Consider the following 18,985-nt stretch of genomic DNA (forward strand, 5'->3'; position numbering starts at 1 on the left):
TTAGAATCAGCATGTCAAAAATATCAGTTGGTCTTGCAGTAAGTACATTATGACTACATGACTGTGTTTACCATCATATTTGAGCATGTTCAGAAATAAGGTTGCCAAAAAATATGAAACTAAGCACTATTTTGTTGCCAAATACAGAAGTATGGAACATGGAGATGCCAACCAATCTCAACAAGGTCTGTGTACACATTTGACTCACATTCCATGCTTTGAAGTCCTTGCCAAGGCACAAAATATTACATATGAGCAAAAACACAATAAGCAACATTTTCAGTTTCTAGTACTCTACATGTAATAGTTACAGCTTAATTAGTAATATTTTCTTAAACCAAATGTTTTAAACTTGAAATGCTTAACAATATAGATGGTGAGTAATCTTCAAGTTGATGTAGCCTAAAAGAGTGTAAAGTAACTCTGACTGATGATAAATAAATGCATTTTTTTTGTAACACAACTATCTTTTATAGAAGACAATTATTTTGTTAGTCGATAACACCAATAGTAGTGTGAACTTGGATTTATAATATCTTTAACTTCAACGTATTTTGTGACAATCAATTATTAAACTTTAATCAATCAATCAAATCATTTGATTTAGTTTAATCGTTTGTATGATTGATTTAATTTTTCATTATTTATAAAAAAATTACTAACATATTTTATTGTAATTAATTAAATTTAGCTCGAATTAATTTGTTATTGACAAAATTTAAAATAAATTAATCTGTTAATAATATCTGTAAGTAATTGATGCAAACAGTTTTAATAAATCTAGTGATAAATTAACTCAAATATTTAAATAATTGATTAAAATTAAAAATTAACCCATTGACTAGTAAAATATGTCAAAACTAGCGTAATTGTGTATATAAATTTCAGACATAAATAAATATTTTGATAATATAAAATAATCACAAATTATTACACTATTTTTTTATTGACTAACCATGTCCAATTTAATTTTAATCCCCAAAGTTGCATTGCCATCCCCAAAGTTTAAGGATTCGTCCCACTCAAAAAAGCCATGCCATTTTTAAATAAACTTCACTTTCACTCTTAATTCATTTACCCGTTGAATGAATACTGCAAAAAATTTGTCTTTGCGTTCATTCTCAGGAATTATTGACCATTTATCTTGCGGTGTGTCTAACCGCATTCGATTATCAGAACATTGCAGAAAGCTATGCACTCTTACCCTTGTGCACGCCCCACCCACCACATGTTTGAACTATGGTCACCACCCCAACCCCCAAGTTTCACGCTTTCCTCAAAAGGGCTTTTCCGAAATCACCAACTTCATTGTTGGGAAAGCCCTTCACGCGTTTTGCGTGAAGGGTGTCATCCCACTAGGCACATTCCAAGCAAACACCTTGATCAGCATGTACTCCAAGTTTGGCAGCATTAAGCACGCGCAGCACGTGTTTGATAAAATGCCTGAGAGAAACGAAGCTTCTTGGAATAACATGATGTCAGGGTTTGTTAGAGTTGGTGGGTACTATCAAGCAATGGAACTCTTTATTCACATGCTTGGACATGGTGTCAAGCCAAGCAGTTTTGCGGTTGCTAGTTTGGTTACTGCTTGTGATAGGTCAGGGTGCATGGCTGAAGGGGCACTTCAGGTGCATGCCCATGTGATCAAATGCTGTTTGGTGTGCGACGTGTTTGTTGCCACTAGCTTGCTGCACTTTTATGGCACGTGTGGTCGGGTTTCTGAGGTTGACATGCTCTTTGAGGAGATTGAGGAGCCTAATATAGTGTCCTGGACTTCTTTGATGGTTAGTTATGCTTATAATGGGTGTGTGAAGGAGGTTCTGAATGTTTATCAGCGTTTGAGGCGCGATGGGGTGTGTTGTAATGAAAATGCAATGGCTACGGTTGTTAGGTCTTGTGGAGTGGTTGGAGATAAAAGAATGGGTTATCAGGTGCTAGGTAGTGTGATCAAATCTGGATTGGACACTAGTGTGTCTGTGGCGAACTCCCTTGTTTCCATGTTTGGTAATTATGATAGCATAGAGGAGGCGTCGTGTGTGTTTGATGACATGAAGGAACGAGACACTATTTCGTGGAATTCGATAATTACTGCATGTGTACATACTGGTCATTGTGAAGAATCTCTAGAGTACTTTGCTCAGATGCGTCGTACTCATGCAAAAACAGATTATATTACTATTTCAGCCCTGTTACCTGTATGTGGCTCTGCACAAAATTTGAGGTGGGGAAGGGGACTTCATGGCGTGGTTGTAAAGTCTGGACTGGAATCAAATGTTTGCGTATGCAATAGTCTTCTAAGCATGTATTCTCAGGCCAGAAAATCTGAGGATGCAGAGTTTGTATTTCGTACAATGCCAGACAGAGATTTAATTTCGTGGAATTCCATGATGACAAGCCATGTTGAGAATGAAAAGTATCCAAGAGCCATACAACTTTTGGTTGAGATGCTTCAAACAAGAAAGGCGATGAACTATGTAACTTTCACTACTGCATTATCTGCCTGCTATAATTTAGAAAAATTAAAGATTGTTCATGCCTTTGTAATTCTTCTTGATCTCCATCACAATTTGGTCGTTGGTAACGCATTGGTCACCATGTATGCGAAATTTGGTTCCATGGCTGAGGCACAACGGGTGTGCAAAATTATGCCCGAGAGAGATGTAGTAACTTGGAATGCACTAATAGGTGGACATGCTGATAACAAAGAACCTAATGCAGCAATTGAAGCTTTCAATTCTTTGAGACAAGAAGGTGTGCCTGTAAACTACATTACTATTGTTAATCTACTCGGTGCTTGTTTGTCTCCTAATGACCTTTTAAAACATGGAATGCCTATCCATGCACATATAGTTGTAGCAGGCTTTGAATCAGATACATTTGTTCAAAGCTCCCTAATTACAATGTATGCCCAGTGTGGTGATCTTAATACAAGTAACTATATTTTTGATGTATTAGCTAATAAGAATTCTAGTACTTGGAATGCCATTATTTCCGCAAATGCTCATTACGGGCCCGGTGAGGAGGCACTACAACTTATAGTAAAGATGAGGAATGATGGGGTTCATTTAGATCAGTTTAGCTTCTCAGTAGCTCTTTCCATTATTGGTAACTTAACTTTACTGGATGAAGGTCAGCAGCTTCATAGCTTGATTATTAAACTTGGGCTTGAGTCAAATGATTATGTTTTAAATGCAACAATGGATATGTATGGAAAATGTGGGGAAATTGATTGTGTGTTTAAAATCCTTCCCCGACCGAGAAGCAGGTCACAGAGGTCTTGGAACATTTTAATATCAGCATTAGCTAGGCATGGTTTTTTCCAACAGGCAAAGGAAGCCTTCAATGAGATGCTTGATCTGGGACTGAGACCTGACCATGTCACTTTTGTTTCACTTTTGTCTGCATGCAGCCATGGTGGTTTGGTGGACGAGGGCCTTGCATACTTCTCTTCGATGTCTACTGAATTCGGCGTCCCCATTGGAATAGAGCATTGTGTATGCATAATTGACCTTCTGGGGCGAGCAGGAAGGCTTGCTGAGGCTGAAACTTTCATTAACAAGATGCCAGTTCCACCAAATGACCTAGTGTGGCGTAGCCTGTTGGCTGCTTGTAAAATACATGGCAATTTGGAGCTTGCGAGGAAGGCTGCTGACCATCTTTTCGAGCTGGATTCATCCGACGATTCGGCCTATGTTCTTTATTCAAATGTCTGTGCATCAACTAGAAGGTGGAGAGATGTGGAGAATGTGAGGAAGCAAATGGAATCACACAATATAAAGAAGAAACCTGCCTGTAGTTGGATCAAGTTGAAAAACCAGGTTACTACTTTCGGAATGGGAGACCAGTATCATCCACAAAATGCACAAATCTATGCAAAGTTGGAAGAGCTCAAAAAGATTATTAGAGAGGCAGGCTATGTGCCTGACACAAGCTATTCCTTGCAAGATACAGATGAAGAACAGAAGGAGCATAATCTTTGGAACCATAGTGAGAGAATTGCCCTTGCATTTGGGTTGATCAACAGTTCCGAAGGCTCGCCTCTTAGAATTTTTAAGAATCTCCGCGTCTGTGGTGATTGTCACTCTGTTTTCAAGATGGTAAGTAAAATAATTGGCAGGAAAATCATATTAAGGGATGCATACCGGTTTCATCATTTCAGTAGTGGCAAGTGTTCCTGTTCAGACTATTGGTAGTGGATTGGATTTTGTTAGATTAACTAGTTGAAAAATGTTATAAAGCAATTTAATAAGGTTTAATTTTTACCTACCAAAAAAAAAAGGTTTAATTTTGATTCATTGTCTAAAAGTTTTTTCTACTATTACTAAATCATAATTTTTCACATCAAAAGTTTAATACTACCTATGAAGTCACATTTATTTCATGATGTCACAATGTGTAAATGAAGTAAAAAGAATTATATAGTCCAGGCTGACTTTTAAAAGTAGTTATTATAAATTTCAACAAACTTATCATACATGTAAATTTGTGATTATTTGAGGAGATATTTTATTTTACATTGATAGTACATAAAAATCAAACTCATTAAACCAATAGATGAAAACTGGGGAAGTTGATCATGAATTTAATTGAGAATTTGAGACCTTCAATGATTGTTCTGTGGCCTTCTTATTCTGAACCAATAGGTCCTTTATTGTTTTCTTCTCTTGGTTTACCTAGTTGTATATGGTGGTTAGTTCATTGAGGTGTGAGATTTTGTACAACTCTTAAGAGGTTGTTTCCACTTGGGTGGTTACTGGTTCCCTAACAATGTTCCTGAAGACTTTGCACATAAAGTGCTTTTTCCCCAAACCTGCAATTGCATCAAGGGGGAAAACCTTGCAAGAAACTGATGGCTTATGCTTGTACATCCCTTTAAGAGGAATATCTGGCAATCGTGAGTAATTGATGTGATATTCGAGGGATGGAGTATAGATCCATGATATTGTCGGTTTGTCTTTTATCAGTTTGTTGGGTTTGAACTAGTTACTTCATTTGGATTATTATTGTACTTACATTCAACGGGTATTTAATTAATTATGTATTGTAAACCATGGATCTTTAGTCACTACTTTCGACTCATGTATGGAATCTTTTTTATTATAAGCATGTGTTACCCCCCTCTATCCCCTCTTTTCTGTGGCCTATTAGGTACCTGAAAGACAAACTTTTTGTGTCTATTAAACAGTTGGGAAGCCCGGAGGCAAATGTTTTAAAACTATACTCATTCTATCGATAACCAGAATTTTTTTCCCTTGACATTGAAGATACTAAAACTTGCTATTAATATCTTCGAGGCTAAGTTTTAGATCACATCAGCATCAACAGAATATACATGAGCCATTACTGTTTTTTCACCCCCAAAAATATACACAAGCAAACTATAGACTAACCAATACAACTATACGACCTTACAATTCTACCACTATGCACAACCTATGATACTTCCACCATGTAACAAAATTGGTAGATATACAATTTCTTTCCCTTCAACGAGTAAATTGGTAACACTTTTATCAAGTGATTCTGCAAGACATAGAAGCAACTCCTCAGAAAGAACAAAGTTCATGACAACAATCATTTTGCCATTTTTGCTAAATCTTCAGCATTTCTATTCTCAGCAAAGAGAGTTTAAAAACTGAATGGTGAATGCCATTATGATCTTGAGCTTAACTTCCCCCACCATGTTCGCCGACTTTTTTCAGTTTCTGATTTATAAACCCTTGCTTTAGCCTCACGTAATCTAACCTTGTATTGTTTCTTCCATCCCTCAAATCTCTGTTTAAGTTTCCGAAGTTCTTCAACGTTATTTGTGTTAGCAGACTGCCCTGGTTTAACCTCATTCAAAGTTTTTACTTCATCATCAAAGTTCAGTCTATGCTGTTCAAATTCTTTCATCAGATTACCGACTGTAGTCAAAGTACCATTGACGTGTCTCCCTGCATCAGAGGTAGATAGACTACCAGAAAACTTTGGTGTGCTTCCACCTGGTGTTCGAGACCCCATGGAAGTAGCATCCTCAGAATCATAACCTTGAGGCAACATGAAATCACGTCTCACAGGTTGAACGGTAGCATTCTCAGGAGCAAGGCTCTTTCTAGCAGCAACAAGACTCATCTGCATTCAAATTGAAATCAGAATCTTTTATTGAAGTTTCAGTTGGATATGAAATCCTTGTGCATCTGACTTATAGAAAGGACAAAAAGCTCTTGTAGATTAGAAAATCAAACACGGTAACTTCTTGGGAACTGTGTTTTCTTATTAGTAATGACAAATTCAAAGCTGAATCCAACTTGATATCTAAGTAGTCTGTAATAACAATTCCCTCTAATAATTCTCTAAGAAAACTGATACAAGTGATGGAAGTTCAATTTATTTTTTTTCTGATGATTTATTTGTTTATCGAGTGGAGGGAATATGTTAGGATCCCATTGCAATGAATGAGATTCGAGTTCCATATCGGAAGTATAGGATTTATAAGACCTCAGGCTCTGTAACTACAACTGCTAGTTTTTGTTGTGTGGAAATCCCAAGGTTTTTATCAGAATAGGAGGAACTTGTTCATGTAGTTTATAAGTGAATAAAGTAGTCAAAAGTTAGGTTTGATCAGACCAATCTACTGCATCCATTACTCTAACAATCGTATGTCAAAAATTGAAGACTTGTCAGAACTGAAAACTTACTTGCAAAGATGCCATCTGTTTTTGCCAAGCCTCTTCCATTGATTTCATTTTTGTCTCGTATTCAATCCTCTTTCTCTCAGATTGTTTTAGCCGTTCCCTCAATTCAGTATTTTCCTCTTCCTTTTGCTCCACAATTGCATCTGCCTTGTCAACCTGCCTTTGCAGCTCTGCTAAAGCTGAAAGCAGATTCTGAACTGGCTCTTTGGACAAATCCTGCCAAACCAAAAAGAAAGGGGTTATGTGTTGAAACACACCATATCAATAGTTTTTGTAACATCCAACTAGAAGGTTTATATGATAGTACAATTGCCAAAAAAAATGAAGACATGAAATTTGTTTATCATCTGGTAGTTGACTTGGTGAAAGCTGGCAGCAACAACACAGTTTTTTTTTTTCAATCTCACTTAAGGGACAAATTTACTCGATCCAATTGAATCATAACTTTCTCTAGTTTGCTCAAAGGAACTTATATTTTTAAAGTGTATTCCATCTGTGTGCCAAATATACCCACTAAATTGAATCCACCCTATTCAGAATCCTGTGATTTACATCTCTCTCTATTTCTCTGTTGTTTTGTATGATAAATCCAAGATACCTAAACTCTCTGACTTCTGACATGTATTATCTTCAATTTTCACCTCACAGCTGATGCTAGCATGCTTCATATTGAATATGCATTCCATGTACTCTGTTTTACTTCTGTTTTAAACAGAAGTCAAGTGATTCCTAAGCTTCCACCATAACCCTAGTTTAATAGAGATATCATATGCAAAAAACATGCATTCTTGATATGATCCGTAAGAACATTCAAAACCAAAAAAAATAAAATAAAATAAAATAACATAAATAGGGGTCAAGGTTTAACCCTTGGTGTAAACCCCACCATGTGTGAGCACACTGGTTTTAACCTCATCATACATATTACTCGAAGGCATGACCTGATTGTAAGCAACATGAACTCCCCTACTCTCCAATGCCTTCCACAAGACTCCCCTATCATGTTTTTTCTAAGCCAATGGCAACCACGCTTAGATCTTTTCATTTCCTCCAAAGTCTTTCCATCAAATCTCTCAAAAGGTATATTAATTCCATGGTTTGACCTCTCAGACATCAATTCAATTTGGTTCTTTGAAAAGTGAGTCTCGTCTTAAACAGATATACACTGTCCTTAGACATTCAAAATACTTTGGTAGTCTCAAAATCCATCATACCCATAGACACTTGTCTAAGAAGTAGTATTGTTTGGTGGGTCAAAATGAACTGAAAGTTACATGAACTTGAATTTGGAAGTTTAAATTGCCAGAAGTTTTTGTCAGATAGAATAAACAACAGGGAAATTACATTTTAACGTAATACAACATGTGAAAATTAACCAAATAGATGGAGATATCTAAATTAAGACACAGAAAACGAGACTAGAGTTAAGTGCACAGTAAAGTACCTTCATTTCTGATATCTTCATACTGGACTTCTGCCTAGGTTTAGCATTTTCAGGATATTTCTTCAGCCTATTTACATGACTAACATCCCTTCTAACTAGCCACCCACGAATTACTGCAAGAAAAGGAAACAGATAATTAGCAAATCAACTTCAACACCAACAATGAAGGTAAACATGACAGAAAGCCAAACCATTCTCACCAGATTGTAATAGTATGATTGCATGGATCTCCTCCAGTTTTCTAGAATAAATCGTCATCGAAGACTTCACTGTAACACCATATTTCCTTCTTGTATTTTCTCCACGAATAACTGTAATGTAACCAAATTAGCAATTTAGAAACAAACTAGAACCAAGGTTATGAATAATCCAGTAAAAAAAATTATGATTTGAGTCATATGTTTATGCATCTAAAGTTCTTCACTGAATGAACATCAATCAGGTTTTCAAATTATAATTTGAAAGCACAAGTCAAACTGCACTGAGGATTCTTTATCAATTATATTTTTATGAAAAACATTTACGTAACAATTCTTCATTTCAATGAAGAAAAGTGTGCATAATGCCTACAATTTAGTTTTGCTCCAAATGAAAATAAAATTGATGGCAGTACATGATTGTAATGTTGACACTCCATTCTTAAGTTCACAGAAACGACCACGCGCTTGATGACCACGGAAGCATTTTTGAATCCCAAGTATTCCCTGCATAACCTGTTTTCTCCTATCCTCCAGCGAACCAATCTACATAAAAGAATAACCAAGTCAGAGAAACCACAATGTGAATTAATTTAAAATTAACTAAAACATCACACAACAGATGCATCATATAATTTAAAATTCTTCTATGCAAAACATTCATGGTACAAAAACAGAATACTAATTCAGTAAAACAAATTGTTGATAAACTTTGAGTGGCACAATTGTTATGTTCAAGTCAAGTTAAGCTCAACACAGCTCTTTATGTTTTAGCATGATGAGAAGCCTACACTCTACACATACAGCCTACGATGCACCGATACGATACGCGTATCGGATACGACACGTATCAGATACGGCGATACGCTTATTTTAAAATATATAGGATACGATACTTGTAAGATATGTGTTATCATATATATCAATGTTCATACAACATAATAATTTTGTACTTGTAATTTTGATCAAAATTCATAAATATTAAATATATAATTACTATTTTGCAAATCCAAATTAAAAATATACTTATTGTACATTACTAAAAATAATTATAAACCATTTCATCATAAATTACTTTTTATTATTTACAAATGGAAATAATATTATCAAATTTCATTCCTTTCTTAAAATTATCTATGTAGAAGTAGAAGACAATTTTCATTTACAGTTTATCAAGGACCAATATTTCTATATTTCTATATTAAAAATGTTTATATATCTTATTTAGTTGTAAAGGATATTTCATAATTTTTCAAAAATTTGAATACTTTATCGATATGTATCACCGATAAGTATCGGTGAAGTATCTGAGAGTATCGAGATTGAATAAAATTTTCATAATATTTTCAAAAGTTAGGATACTTCATTGACACGTATCGGTGAAGTATCCAAGAGTATCGTGTCGGATACGTATCGGATACGGATACGTGAAGCAAATTGAAGTATCGGTGTTTCATAGCATACAGCTTTTCAAAGTGCAATTAAGCATGTAATATGTTTCCAATGCCAAACTATGGACGGGTAGTTACAAATTTTACCAACATGAAGCAGTGGATGAAAACAGTATAAAGAATTCCAGCCTTGCAGAAAACTTGGACCTTAGAGACATATACCTGGCCTACTCGAAGATACAATTTGGAGTAGCCAACATGGTACATTTCAGAAGGGATATTAAATTTTTGCAGAACAGCAACTGAGACGCTCAATGGATCCTGTGATACGTTGGGCTCAGAAAGCAGAAACCCATACCTAGATACATTAAGAAACTGAAATCAACCCATCATTCAAAATAATCTAAAAGCCATGGGAATTTTCTCAACTACCTTCTGGAAAACTCTAGATGGGTCATTCGAATAGGATATCCAGCCCTTGAAAGTCTAACAACTTCTAGAACTCCACAACACCTGAGCTGTTGTAGGACAAGGTTGTCATCATAAATGCCAGGAAGCTGCTTAGCATTTGGCTTTATGCAGCGTATAAAGTGAGGGGTGGTGCTCTCCAACTGATGCATCAACTTGAACAATTGACCCTAAAAGTACAAAACAAGTTAGATTTATTTCCCTCAACATATATGTCATTTCAATTAAATCTTTGTATACTTTCTGTACTATATTATTCAATAATGTTGTTTTTAGGATAGCATTCATTGTCCATCCTCATGTTCGAATCCTCTGTAACAAGACATAATCGTTTCTTTCCAAATCTTAATAAAGCTAGAGAAACTCAAGAAACGCTCCAAGATTACCTTGAACTTTGTTGCAACACTCTGCTTTTGAGACTGACTAAACTTTTTGGAGAACAACTGCAACAGTTCACAATTACATGATGACAGGAGTTGAATGGAATCAGACGACAACATATCTCTGTTCTTTTCTAGAAAGTCATTTGTATCGTACAAGACCTGATAGAAGTCCAGACATTAGTAATGTGCACCAAATGAAATTGGCTATCATGATACACACTCAGGAAATTAGTAATAATTTACTCATAGTCACTTAACAACACAAGGTCCAGATTTAAAACACCATGTTTAGAAACAACTAAATAATCATATTCAGAAATTCAAACATTTTGCAAATCAGATGCTGGATAAGATTATACTCCAATTAAATATAAATGACAAATTACTGTTACATATCTTAAAACTGTGGTTTATAATGTCCATACATTATATGATAGTCCTTTACATAGAATATTGTGGAAAATAATGCAAAAGTTAGACTAGTAAATCAAAGTATCAATTCAAATCTAAATTTTAAACATTAAAATGAAGTAGATTTTGTCGGACCTAACATACAAAGCTCCCTAAATAGAGAGCAGAAACTAACCTCCCCTGCATAGTGACAAACACGGAAAGCTCTGCCTCTTTCCCCTCTGAAGCAAGGATTAGCATTCAGGTGGTGCTTAAGTTTGTTGGCAAATGTTAAATCAGAAGCCTTGGGTAAATTTGACTCCTCATCCAACAAAGAGAGTAGACCGAGAGGTTTCTGCACATTTTGCAACAGATAACATAATGACTACACAAATCAGCTCCCTAACATTGGGACCTGAACACAACTTCTTTATAAAATAAATAAACAAATAATATGCTTTCCAGAAAAATAGTGTCTGGAAGTGGAAACAAATAAAACTACAACCATAACAATGGATAACTCAAACATTTAGAAACAAATCAAATAATTACCTTCTCAAATAGATCCAAACACCCTTGATTGTCCTCAAAATCTACTTTAGTCCAATCAATGCCATCCAATTCATAGTCCTGATAAAATAAAAAAATGCAATATTGCTGTTAAACCTAATGAATAACACACACTTAGCCTGTGATAAAAATCTTGTGCATTAGCAAAAATAGTGCCTCTTCTAAATGGATTCTTTTTCAACCCTTATCAGACAACAATAGTACCAAACAACTTTAACTCTTTGAAATATGCCCTTTACGATTAAACTGTAATTTTTACATAACATACCACTATTTAAACACCATGAATGAATTTTAACTACAAAGCCAATGTGTTTAACTATTATACCAATAACACTGTCCAAAATATGTTCTTATTGCATTAGTATTTGACAATAATTTATGGAATTCACACTTATATAGAAGTATTAAAACTTTAAATGTAGAAGTATAGAAGTATTAAAACCTTAAATGTAAAGAAACAATAATTTTCAAGGAATTCACACTTATACTCTTAAGACATTAGTGTTCAGAAACAAAATTCATGGAATTATATCACACTATTTAATTCAAATTAAAGGCAACTGGCATCAAAATACCCAGCAATATTAACACTTAACATAGTTACCAACCTCCTGCTCAAGTTTAAACAGATGCCGATTAAAATGTTGTTGAATCCTCTCATTGGCATAATTTATGTAAAACTGTTCAAAGCTGTTTTTCTGAAAAAGAGATACGATAAACTATTAGAACATATGCAATGTTCTTCGAAGCATAAGCTAACAAGTTAATACAAATTGCACACCTGGAAAGTCTGAAATCCATAAATATCAAGGATACTTATGGATTTCCCAATACGTTTTTTACCCACTTCAAGTGACTTGTTAACTTGTTCTACAAGCCATTCAAACAAGCTTGCATAGATAAATTTTGCAATTGCATCTCTTCTTTCAATTGCCTGTACAAAGAATGTGAAAAAGATAAACATACACACATGCATAAAAAGTGCATCAAGTGAGAACGTAAGAGGATCTAATCTTGATTCTTAACCGTAAGTGGATGGTTTAAAATTAGATTTAACTTTAAACAATCTCAAACAACCATCCATGTATGGTTGTATGGCCAATATCAACTCATTTCACTTCTCACAGTCTCACTAGTCACTATATATCCTCCCCCACCAACACATATATATTGAAAATAGAGCATTCAGAGCCTTAGAGAATAGAACAATGAGGGCCATAGAAAATAGAAAATAATAAACACACCTGCCTCAATGTCAAATTTTTGGTAATAGTATCCTTGTCAGATTGGATTTTTTGGGTAGATAATGCCGTCATTAATTCCTGGGAACTGCAACCCATCAGTTGGGCAGCACTGGTTACAGCTGCAAAAAGAATTCGACGAATTAAATTTACTAGTAAGCTGCAAGTGAAATTTCATATATCCCTGTAGTATTGATATTTTAGTCAGTCAAATTGAACCACTACAAATTCCTCTCCATCACAGTACAAAGAAAATATGATTCTGTACTGTATATGGCATTGCAAAGAATCCTGCTGAATTCCAGTTTGCTTTGAGAACTTAATGACACCAAATTAACATACACAAAACAGCATAAGGTGCAGGCAGTCCATCAAAAGGCATGCTACATGCTCTATGAATCTTACCTTCATCATCGACAACCTCAATATGATTTTTGCTGTCTACTTGGAATAATATATTTCCCAGCCACAGTATTGCAGCAAGAATCTTAAATACCATCTCTTGATCCTCTTTACAAATTTGAACAGCATCCAACGCTTTCTAGGGAAATTACAGATGCCATGGGGAAAATGATATGAGATATTACGGTGGTCATAAACAAAATTAAAGAGTAAACTAAACTAATTTTCAAATGATATACCATCAGCTGATGAAAGTTTTTAGAATCATCAACACCATCAATCGACATGAAGTCACTTTGAACTAGATATTTATATTCACCGACTCCTTTAATATTCAGTCTCTCTGCAGAGGAAAAGAGAATGATTTTACATAAGACAAAAAATATTTACAAATTCAATTATGATTGATCAATAAAACAAACTATAAAGATAATGTAACTTTAAATGCCGAAATTGATGCCAATTAATGTGTGTTAAAAATATATGTCCACATAAAATTAGTATACAGAATTTAAAAGGGCAGAGGAGATATACAAATAATACTGCAAGGATCAAACTCCTATTTTAAATTTTAAAGATAGACTTAAGGATGGTAATTGTGCAATTCAGTTGTCACAAAACAGTGATATATAGTGAACTTAATATAAAAGATTGAATTCTAACTTTTTTCTACAGTTACTTTTTTATATAATAATCCTGTTATATTTCCACAGATTAAAATCCAATTTCAGAAAGAACAGAAGAGTGAGCTACTTGACTCTTAAAGTTAATACTATGATTGTTGTCATTTCAACACATTGCAAATAACACATACATAGAAAAGCAAATGTCTTACAAGAAAAATTATATACAAACAAGTTGAGAGATTGCATAGAAAATATACCTTTAAGACCAGATGAAGATCCAGCACAAAGTTGATAAAATATGTGATACGATCTCTCACCACTTGCCAGTTGAACAACTCTGGACTGCTCACAATAGACATGACTACTTTAGAAGCGACAAAAGACAAGCATAACACTTTCTGTCTTAGTTCAAATAGGGCATCACGAATTACCTTTTCCAATAATACTGTTCCAGTTAGCATATGGGTTGGCATATGACAAAAACAGCCATAAAAATAAGCCAACTCAGTAATTGCAACAGAAATGGAGAATTGAAGATCATAAACAAGCACATTTGAAGCAACATATATAGCTTAAACAAACTTACAGGTTTGAATTTTAGCCCCACATATTTTACCCATGGAGCTGAAATGGATTTCAAACAACTTTCCCTGCACCAAATTAAAATGTTTATCAATTAAACTGCTCGGCTATTAAGAATGATCCAAAAAGTGCTGCATAGCCTTCAATATTAAAAAAATAGCAAGAATAAATTTCACTATACTGGGGGAAAAATCATAAACTCACAAATCTGCTGGAGTTGTTATTCCTCAATGTTTTTGCATGCCCAAAAGCTTCCAGTATACGATTTATCTGAAGAAATTTATTTTCTATCGCACCACTGCCATCACCACCAAGTGCAGCTAAGTATTGCAATGCAACTTTAGCGGTTTCTGTCTTCCCAGATCCACTCTCACCACTGCAAACAAATTTCTAACAATGATTATTAATAAGCACACCAGAAAGCATATATCTTATTATCACTATGACAATCCAATGCTATTGATTGCAGGAACATATATTAAGTGTCATGCACAAAACAAAGCCTCTAACGGCAGTAAGAAGCTGACCTTATGATAATGGACTGATTTACTTCATCTGCAAGATACAAAAAGAAAACCATTATAAATGTCTCATTCAAGTACAGCACAAACATTGCAAAGGAGGAGAAAGAAAGGAAGGAAGAATTTCATTCACATCTCATCATCTTGTTATAAGCTGCATCTGCCATAACATAAACATGAGGGCTATCAAGAAATCTCTGCCTATAAGCCGAGACATTATCATTTCCATTCATCTGAAGTTCTTTGAAAGGATTAAGTGCAATTAAAATGGGACCTGCTTTGCTCTACACACATGAAAGCACAAGTGGCACATAAGAGAATATAGATGATCACCTAACTAAAGGAAAATAACAATAATTAAACCACCTGCAACACCTTCCCATTAATCCTCCTACTTATTAAATAAGGAATTGTATGTTTTATATGTTTTGAAGAGATTAAATGCATTTACTTTTTCATTTAAGAATCAATACCTTCTTCATATATAGAAGGATTGATAGGAAGATATTGTAGGAGGATTTAGCATTACTCAGAAGAAAAAAACCAGAGCATGCATACATACATAAACCATCCCTTGAGAATATCTACACTTAAGATTGTGAAGAACTGATGGCTCGTTCAAATAACCAAGTTTGATAAGATCATCCACACCGTCCAAAAAATCAGGATTAGCTGGTTGGATCTCTGATCTCGCTACTTTCATAACCTGGAGTAACAAGTTAATGACACGAACAGCCTGTGTTACCTTACATACTCAAAATTACACCCACTATCTTCCAAAGACTCAAAAAGCATAGACTTACATTTCCATTTGAGAGTGAAACAGATGCTTCCTCTGCTGAAGTTGACTGTATCGTTCCTAGTTCCCACTGCCCTCTTGGTTGCCTACACCAAATATGAAGCCTCTGGGGGAAACAACCAAAAACCAAAAGCAAATTCAACAGAAAAGCACATCAAGTACCACTAACAATGTCTAGTCTAAACCAATCACAAAAAGACTGAACAACAACTACAAATACAACGCTCATTTCATACCTCTAAATACACAATAATCACAAACAAAATCTTTCTCCCCCAAGGTGAATTTTAAAAGGAAATTCAATACATTTCAATCAAAAATACTTCTAAAACAACCAGCCAACAGAAAGGCTCCGGGCAACAAGAAGCAATTAATCAAAAGCCAAAAGAGAGAATAAAAGAAGTGAGATAAGAACCATTTTAGACAGTGTGCCTTTATAATCACTCATTTTTATCAAATTCTTCAAGTCTTTTATCGCAACATCACTTAATAATCACTCATTTTGCTCAACTTCTCGAATTCTTTCAAAAAATGAACAATTTCTTTTCTAGAAATAACTGTTTCTGAACATGCATTTAGCCTTTAATGCAACAGCACACTTCACACAATTAAAAACCAGGATTCAATCAATATGCTTCCCAGTTACCAGTTACCTTCTTTATGAAATAAGAAATGCTGTCATCACCCTCCAATTCCCAAACCACCCCTGATGAAGCAGTGGAAGAATGTGCCACATAAGGAGAGTCCACATCTTTCTTCACCCTCATGCTCCCAAAACCACCCCTTCTCCTCTTCAGCCCCAAATCTCTCTCCTCATTGGAACTATCTACATTATCCGGCGCGACAGGCTCGCTGCCGCCGACCTTAAAGTTGTTCGGCAGCGACCGCCGCGCCGGAGGAAGCCGTGCCCGGGAGGTTGGCCTCGCAGGCAATGCCGGCGGCAAGTCCTTCTTCTTCTCTTCCTCCTCATCCCTCCGGCGAAGCGAATCGAGCATCTCCTCCAGCGAGCTTCTCGCCAAGGAACATGGCGAAGCCGATAACACCATAATTGGCCACACCCCACCAACGAAAACCACCGAAATTTATCAACTTTGCCCCTAAATTCGCGACCCAATTGAAAACTCACCACCCCCACTTCGAGTTTCGCCGCTGCATTGCCCAAAGCCGCGAAATTGAAGACACCCTTTTGAGATTTCAGCCCCCAAACACTGCCTTATAGGTCAACCCCCCACAAACTGGTGCAAAAAATTTGGAGAAGAAAAAATAAGTTATAGAAAACGAGGAGAACTGAAAATTTGTTTCAAACTCGTTGCATGAATCAATCAATGGTTCTCACGAAATCAAAGAGGTGAAACACGGGTTTCCATAACTAGAACGTTAGTTACAACGTTTAAACAGTGTTGAGAAGAAGAAGAAGAAAGAAGTTAAGGTGTTGTGCTGTGTTTGTGAGAGAAATAAAAATAAAGCTCTTGTGAGAGAGAGAGAAAGAGGGAAGGACGAGGAATAACGAAAACCAGGAACAATTTGTGAAAATTGCTGTTGATGTCGTTGTTGTACTGATTTTTTTTTTTTTCTGTTGATCGATTGTTAAAACTAAATTAAAAAAAGAAAGAAAATGGTTTTTAATTGGTTATAATTTTTTTTTGTGATGTTCTTCTTCCTCTAGAACGAAATAAAATAAGATAAATTTGAAATTTTGTTGTTGTTTTGTGGTGGTAGTAGGTGATGATGATTGTGTTGTGTGTTCAGAAATTCAAATCTTTCAGGTGAGGGGTGAGAGGCGTCAAGTCAGTACTGAAACATTCACAAAACTGTTCGGATCTGATAGGGTAAGGGATATTATTTTAATTTTTAGCCACCAATTAAAAAATTAAAATATATATATATATATATATATATATATGGATCTGTCATTAATAATTAAATTAAATTAAATTTATTATAAAGGGTTGATAGAGAGTGGATGTTGGAGTGAGTGGGAATGAATAAAGCTGGCAGTTGTATTGGGTTACTGAAATGAGCTGTAACAACTCATGCCAAATTACCAAACTAGGTCTTCCTTTTTCTTTAAATATTATTTATTATTTATAAAAGTCAATAGAAAAATACTAATTTCTGACTAAATCAGTTAATCATGGTTACACTTTTAGTACATGTTTTATTTTCTCAAATACTAACATGTTTGACTCAAATCCTGTTATTAAATTTTTCTTTTTTACATTATTTGTGATTTACTCATGTGGTTTTATTACATGATCATTTCTAAAAATATATATAAAAAGAACCTGAAATATAAATGAAGAAAACTATAAAAATTGGTCTGTAAAAGATCGAAATAATATGGACAGAATTATATATTTAAATTTTATTATGGTAATTTATATTGATAAAAAAAATATAAATCATACATTGATAGTGAAAAAAAAAAAGCATTTATTGGTTGACTTTTGTAATTTATCAATAGAAGTTATATTAATGATAATATTCAGACCGAAAATCGCATTGTTTACTTTTTGTAAAACTCAATCCAAAAATAAAATTACATGATTTACTTTTTCTTTCTTTTGAGTGTTTGATTTACTTTTTCTTAAACTCAAATATTATGATTGATAAAAGTGTTGGGAATAAGATGTATGTTCAAGATTCAATCTATCTTATATGCATTAATAAAATTCTATTTTTATTTTCGTTACACATGTCTAGAACATGATTGAACTTTTAAAAAAAATTTATGAAAATACCAGCTTACCATATTCACTCGTGTCATTTTGTTTTTTTTAATATAAAATTATATAATAACAAAGTGTTGGAGTAAAAAGAAGAAAAAAAAACTAATTTGTGACTAAATGATGGTTACATTTTTAATGCGTATCTTATTTTCTCAAATATTAATATGTTTGATTGCAAATATTATTATTAAAAAAATTATGTTGTATCTTATATACTAATATGTTATTCACATGTGATTTCGATTTAACTTCTCAATAACGATAAATTATACTATACTTTTAAGAATAAGGTGTAATAATAATTATTAATTAAAAAATTAATAATTAATATTATATTTATCATAAATTTTAATAGTTGATTTTATAATCCATAATTGTAAGTGTATTTTATATTTTAAAATACATTATCTCACAAAAATTAAATCTATGTGATTTTATTTCAAAATTGTTATAAGAAGAATCTAAAATAAAATCATATTATTTACTTTTTCTAAAACTCAATCCTTGAATAAAATCACTTTATTTACTTTTTTCTAAGACTCAAAACTTGTGATTGATAAGA

The 18,985-nt window shown here is 34.2% G+C and overlaps 2 protein-coding genes across 2 annotated transcripts; one reads left to right on the forward strand and one right to left on the reverse strand.

Annotated features, from left to right (window-relative positions):
- The first annotated feature begins 990 nt into the window (after nt 1-990).
- Nucleotides 991-4,381, forward strand: LOC109817130 (Tetratricopeptide repeat (TPR)-like superfamily protein). Its single transcript, XM_020382328.3, has one exon. The coding sequence runs from the start codon at nt 1,086-1,088 to the stop codon at nt 4,191-4,193; it is 3,108 nt and encodes a 1,035-aa protein (XP_020237917.2). The 5' UTR covers nt 991-1,085; the 3' UTR covers nt 4,194-4,381.
- Nucleotides 4,382-5,233: 852 nt separating this feature from the next.
- LOC109817134 (myosin-2) lies at nt 5,234-17,474 on the reverse strand. Its single transcript, XM_020382330.3, has 25 exons — nt 17,203-17,474; nt 16,348-16,929; nt 15,699-15,800; nt 15,458-15,601; nt 15,029-15,179; nt 14,902-14,929; nt 14,579-14,750; nt 14,379-14,442; nt 14,224-14,237; nt 14,050-14,134; nt 13,406-13,509; nt 13,170-13,305; nt 12,768-12,886; nt 12,305-12,457; nt 12,132-12,221; nt 11,503-11,580; nt 11,147-11,305; nt 10,564-10,719; nt 10,142-10,347; nt 9,932-10,067; nt 8,735-8,864; nt 8,322-8,432; nt 8,122-8,234; nt 6,681-6,893; nt 5,234-6,114 (listed from the first exon to the last, which is right to left on the reverse strand). Exons 2-25 carry the CDS (start codon nt 16,738-16,740, stop codon nt 5,653-5,655), a joined length of 3,519 nt encoding a protein of 1,172 aa, XP_020237919.2. The 5' UTR covers nt 16,741-16,929; nt 17,203-17,474; the 3' UTR covers nt 5,234-5,652.
- Nucleotides 17,475-18,985: the final 1,511 nt, after the last annotated feature.

The sequence above is a fragment of the Cajanus cajan genome, chromosome 8 (assembly GCF_000230855.2).
Source record: "Cajanus cajan strain Asha chromosome 8, NIPB_CcT2T_4, whole genome shotgun sequence".
NCBI lineage: Eukaryota > Viridiplantae > Streptophyta > Magnoliopsida > Fabales > Fabaceae > Cajanus > Cajanus cajan.

What these genes read in the sequence shown, in the direction of transcription:
- LOC109817130 (XM_020382328.3), top strand. Translation starts at nt 1,086, where the DNA reads ATGAATACTGCAAAAAATTTGTCTTTGCGTTCATTCTCAGGAATTATT.
- LOC109817134 (XM_020382330.3), bottom strand. Translation starts at nt 16,740, where the DNA reads ATGGTGTTATCGGCTTCGCCATGTTCCTTGGCGAGAAGCTCGCTGGAG. An exon ending in ATCTTCATCTGGTCTTAAAG is followed by an intron (nt 13,510 to 14,049) that starts GTATATTTTCTA and finishes TTTCCTCTGCAG; the next exon opens with AGAGACTGAATATTAAAGGA. An exon ending in AAAACTTTCATCAGCTGATG is followed by an intron (nt 13,306 to 13,405) that starts GTATATCATTTG and finishes TAATTTCCCTAG; the next exon opens with AAAGCGTTGGATGCTGTTCA.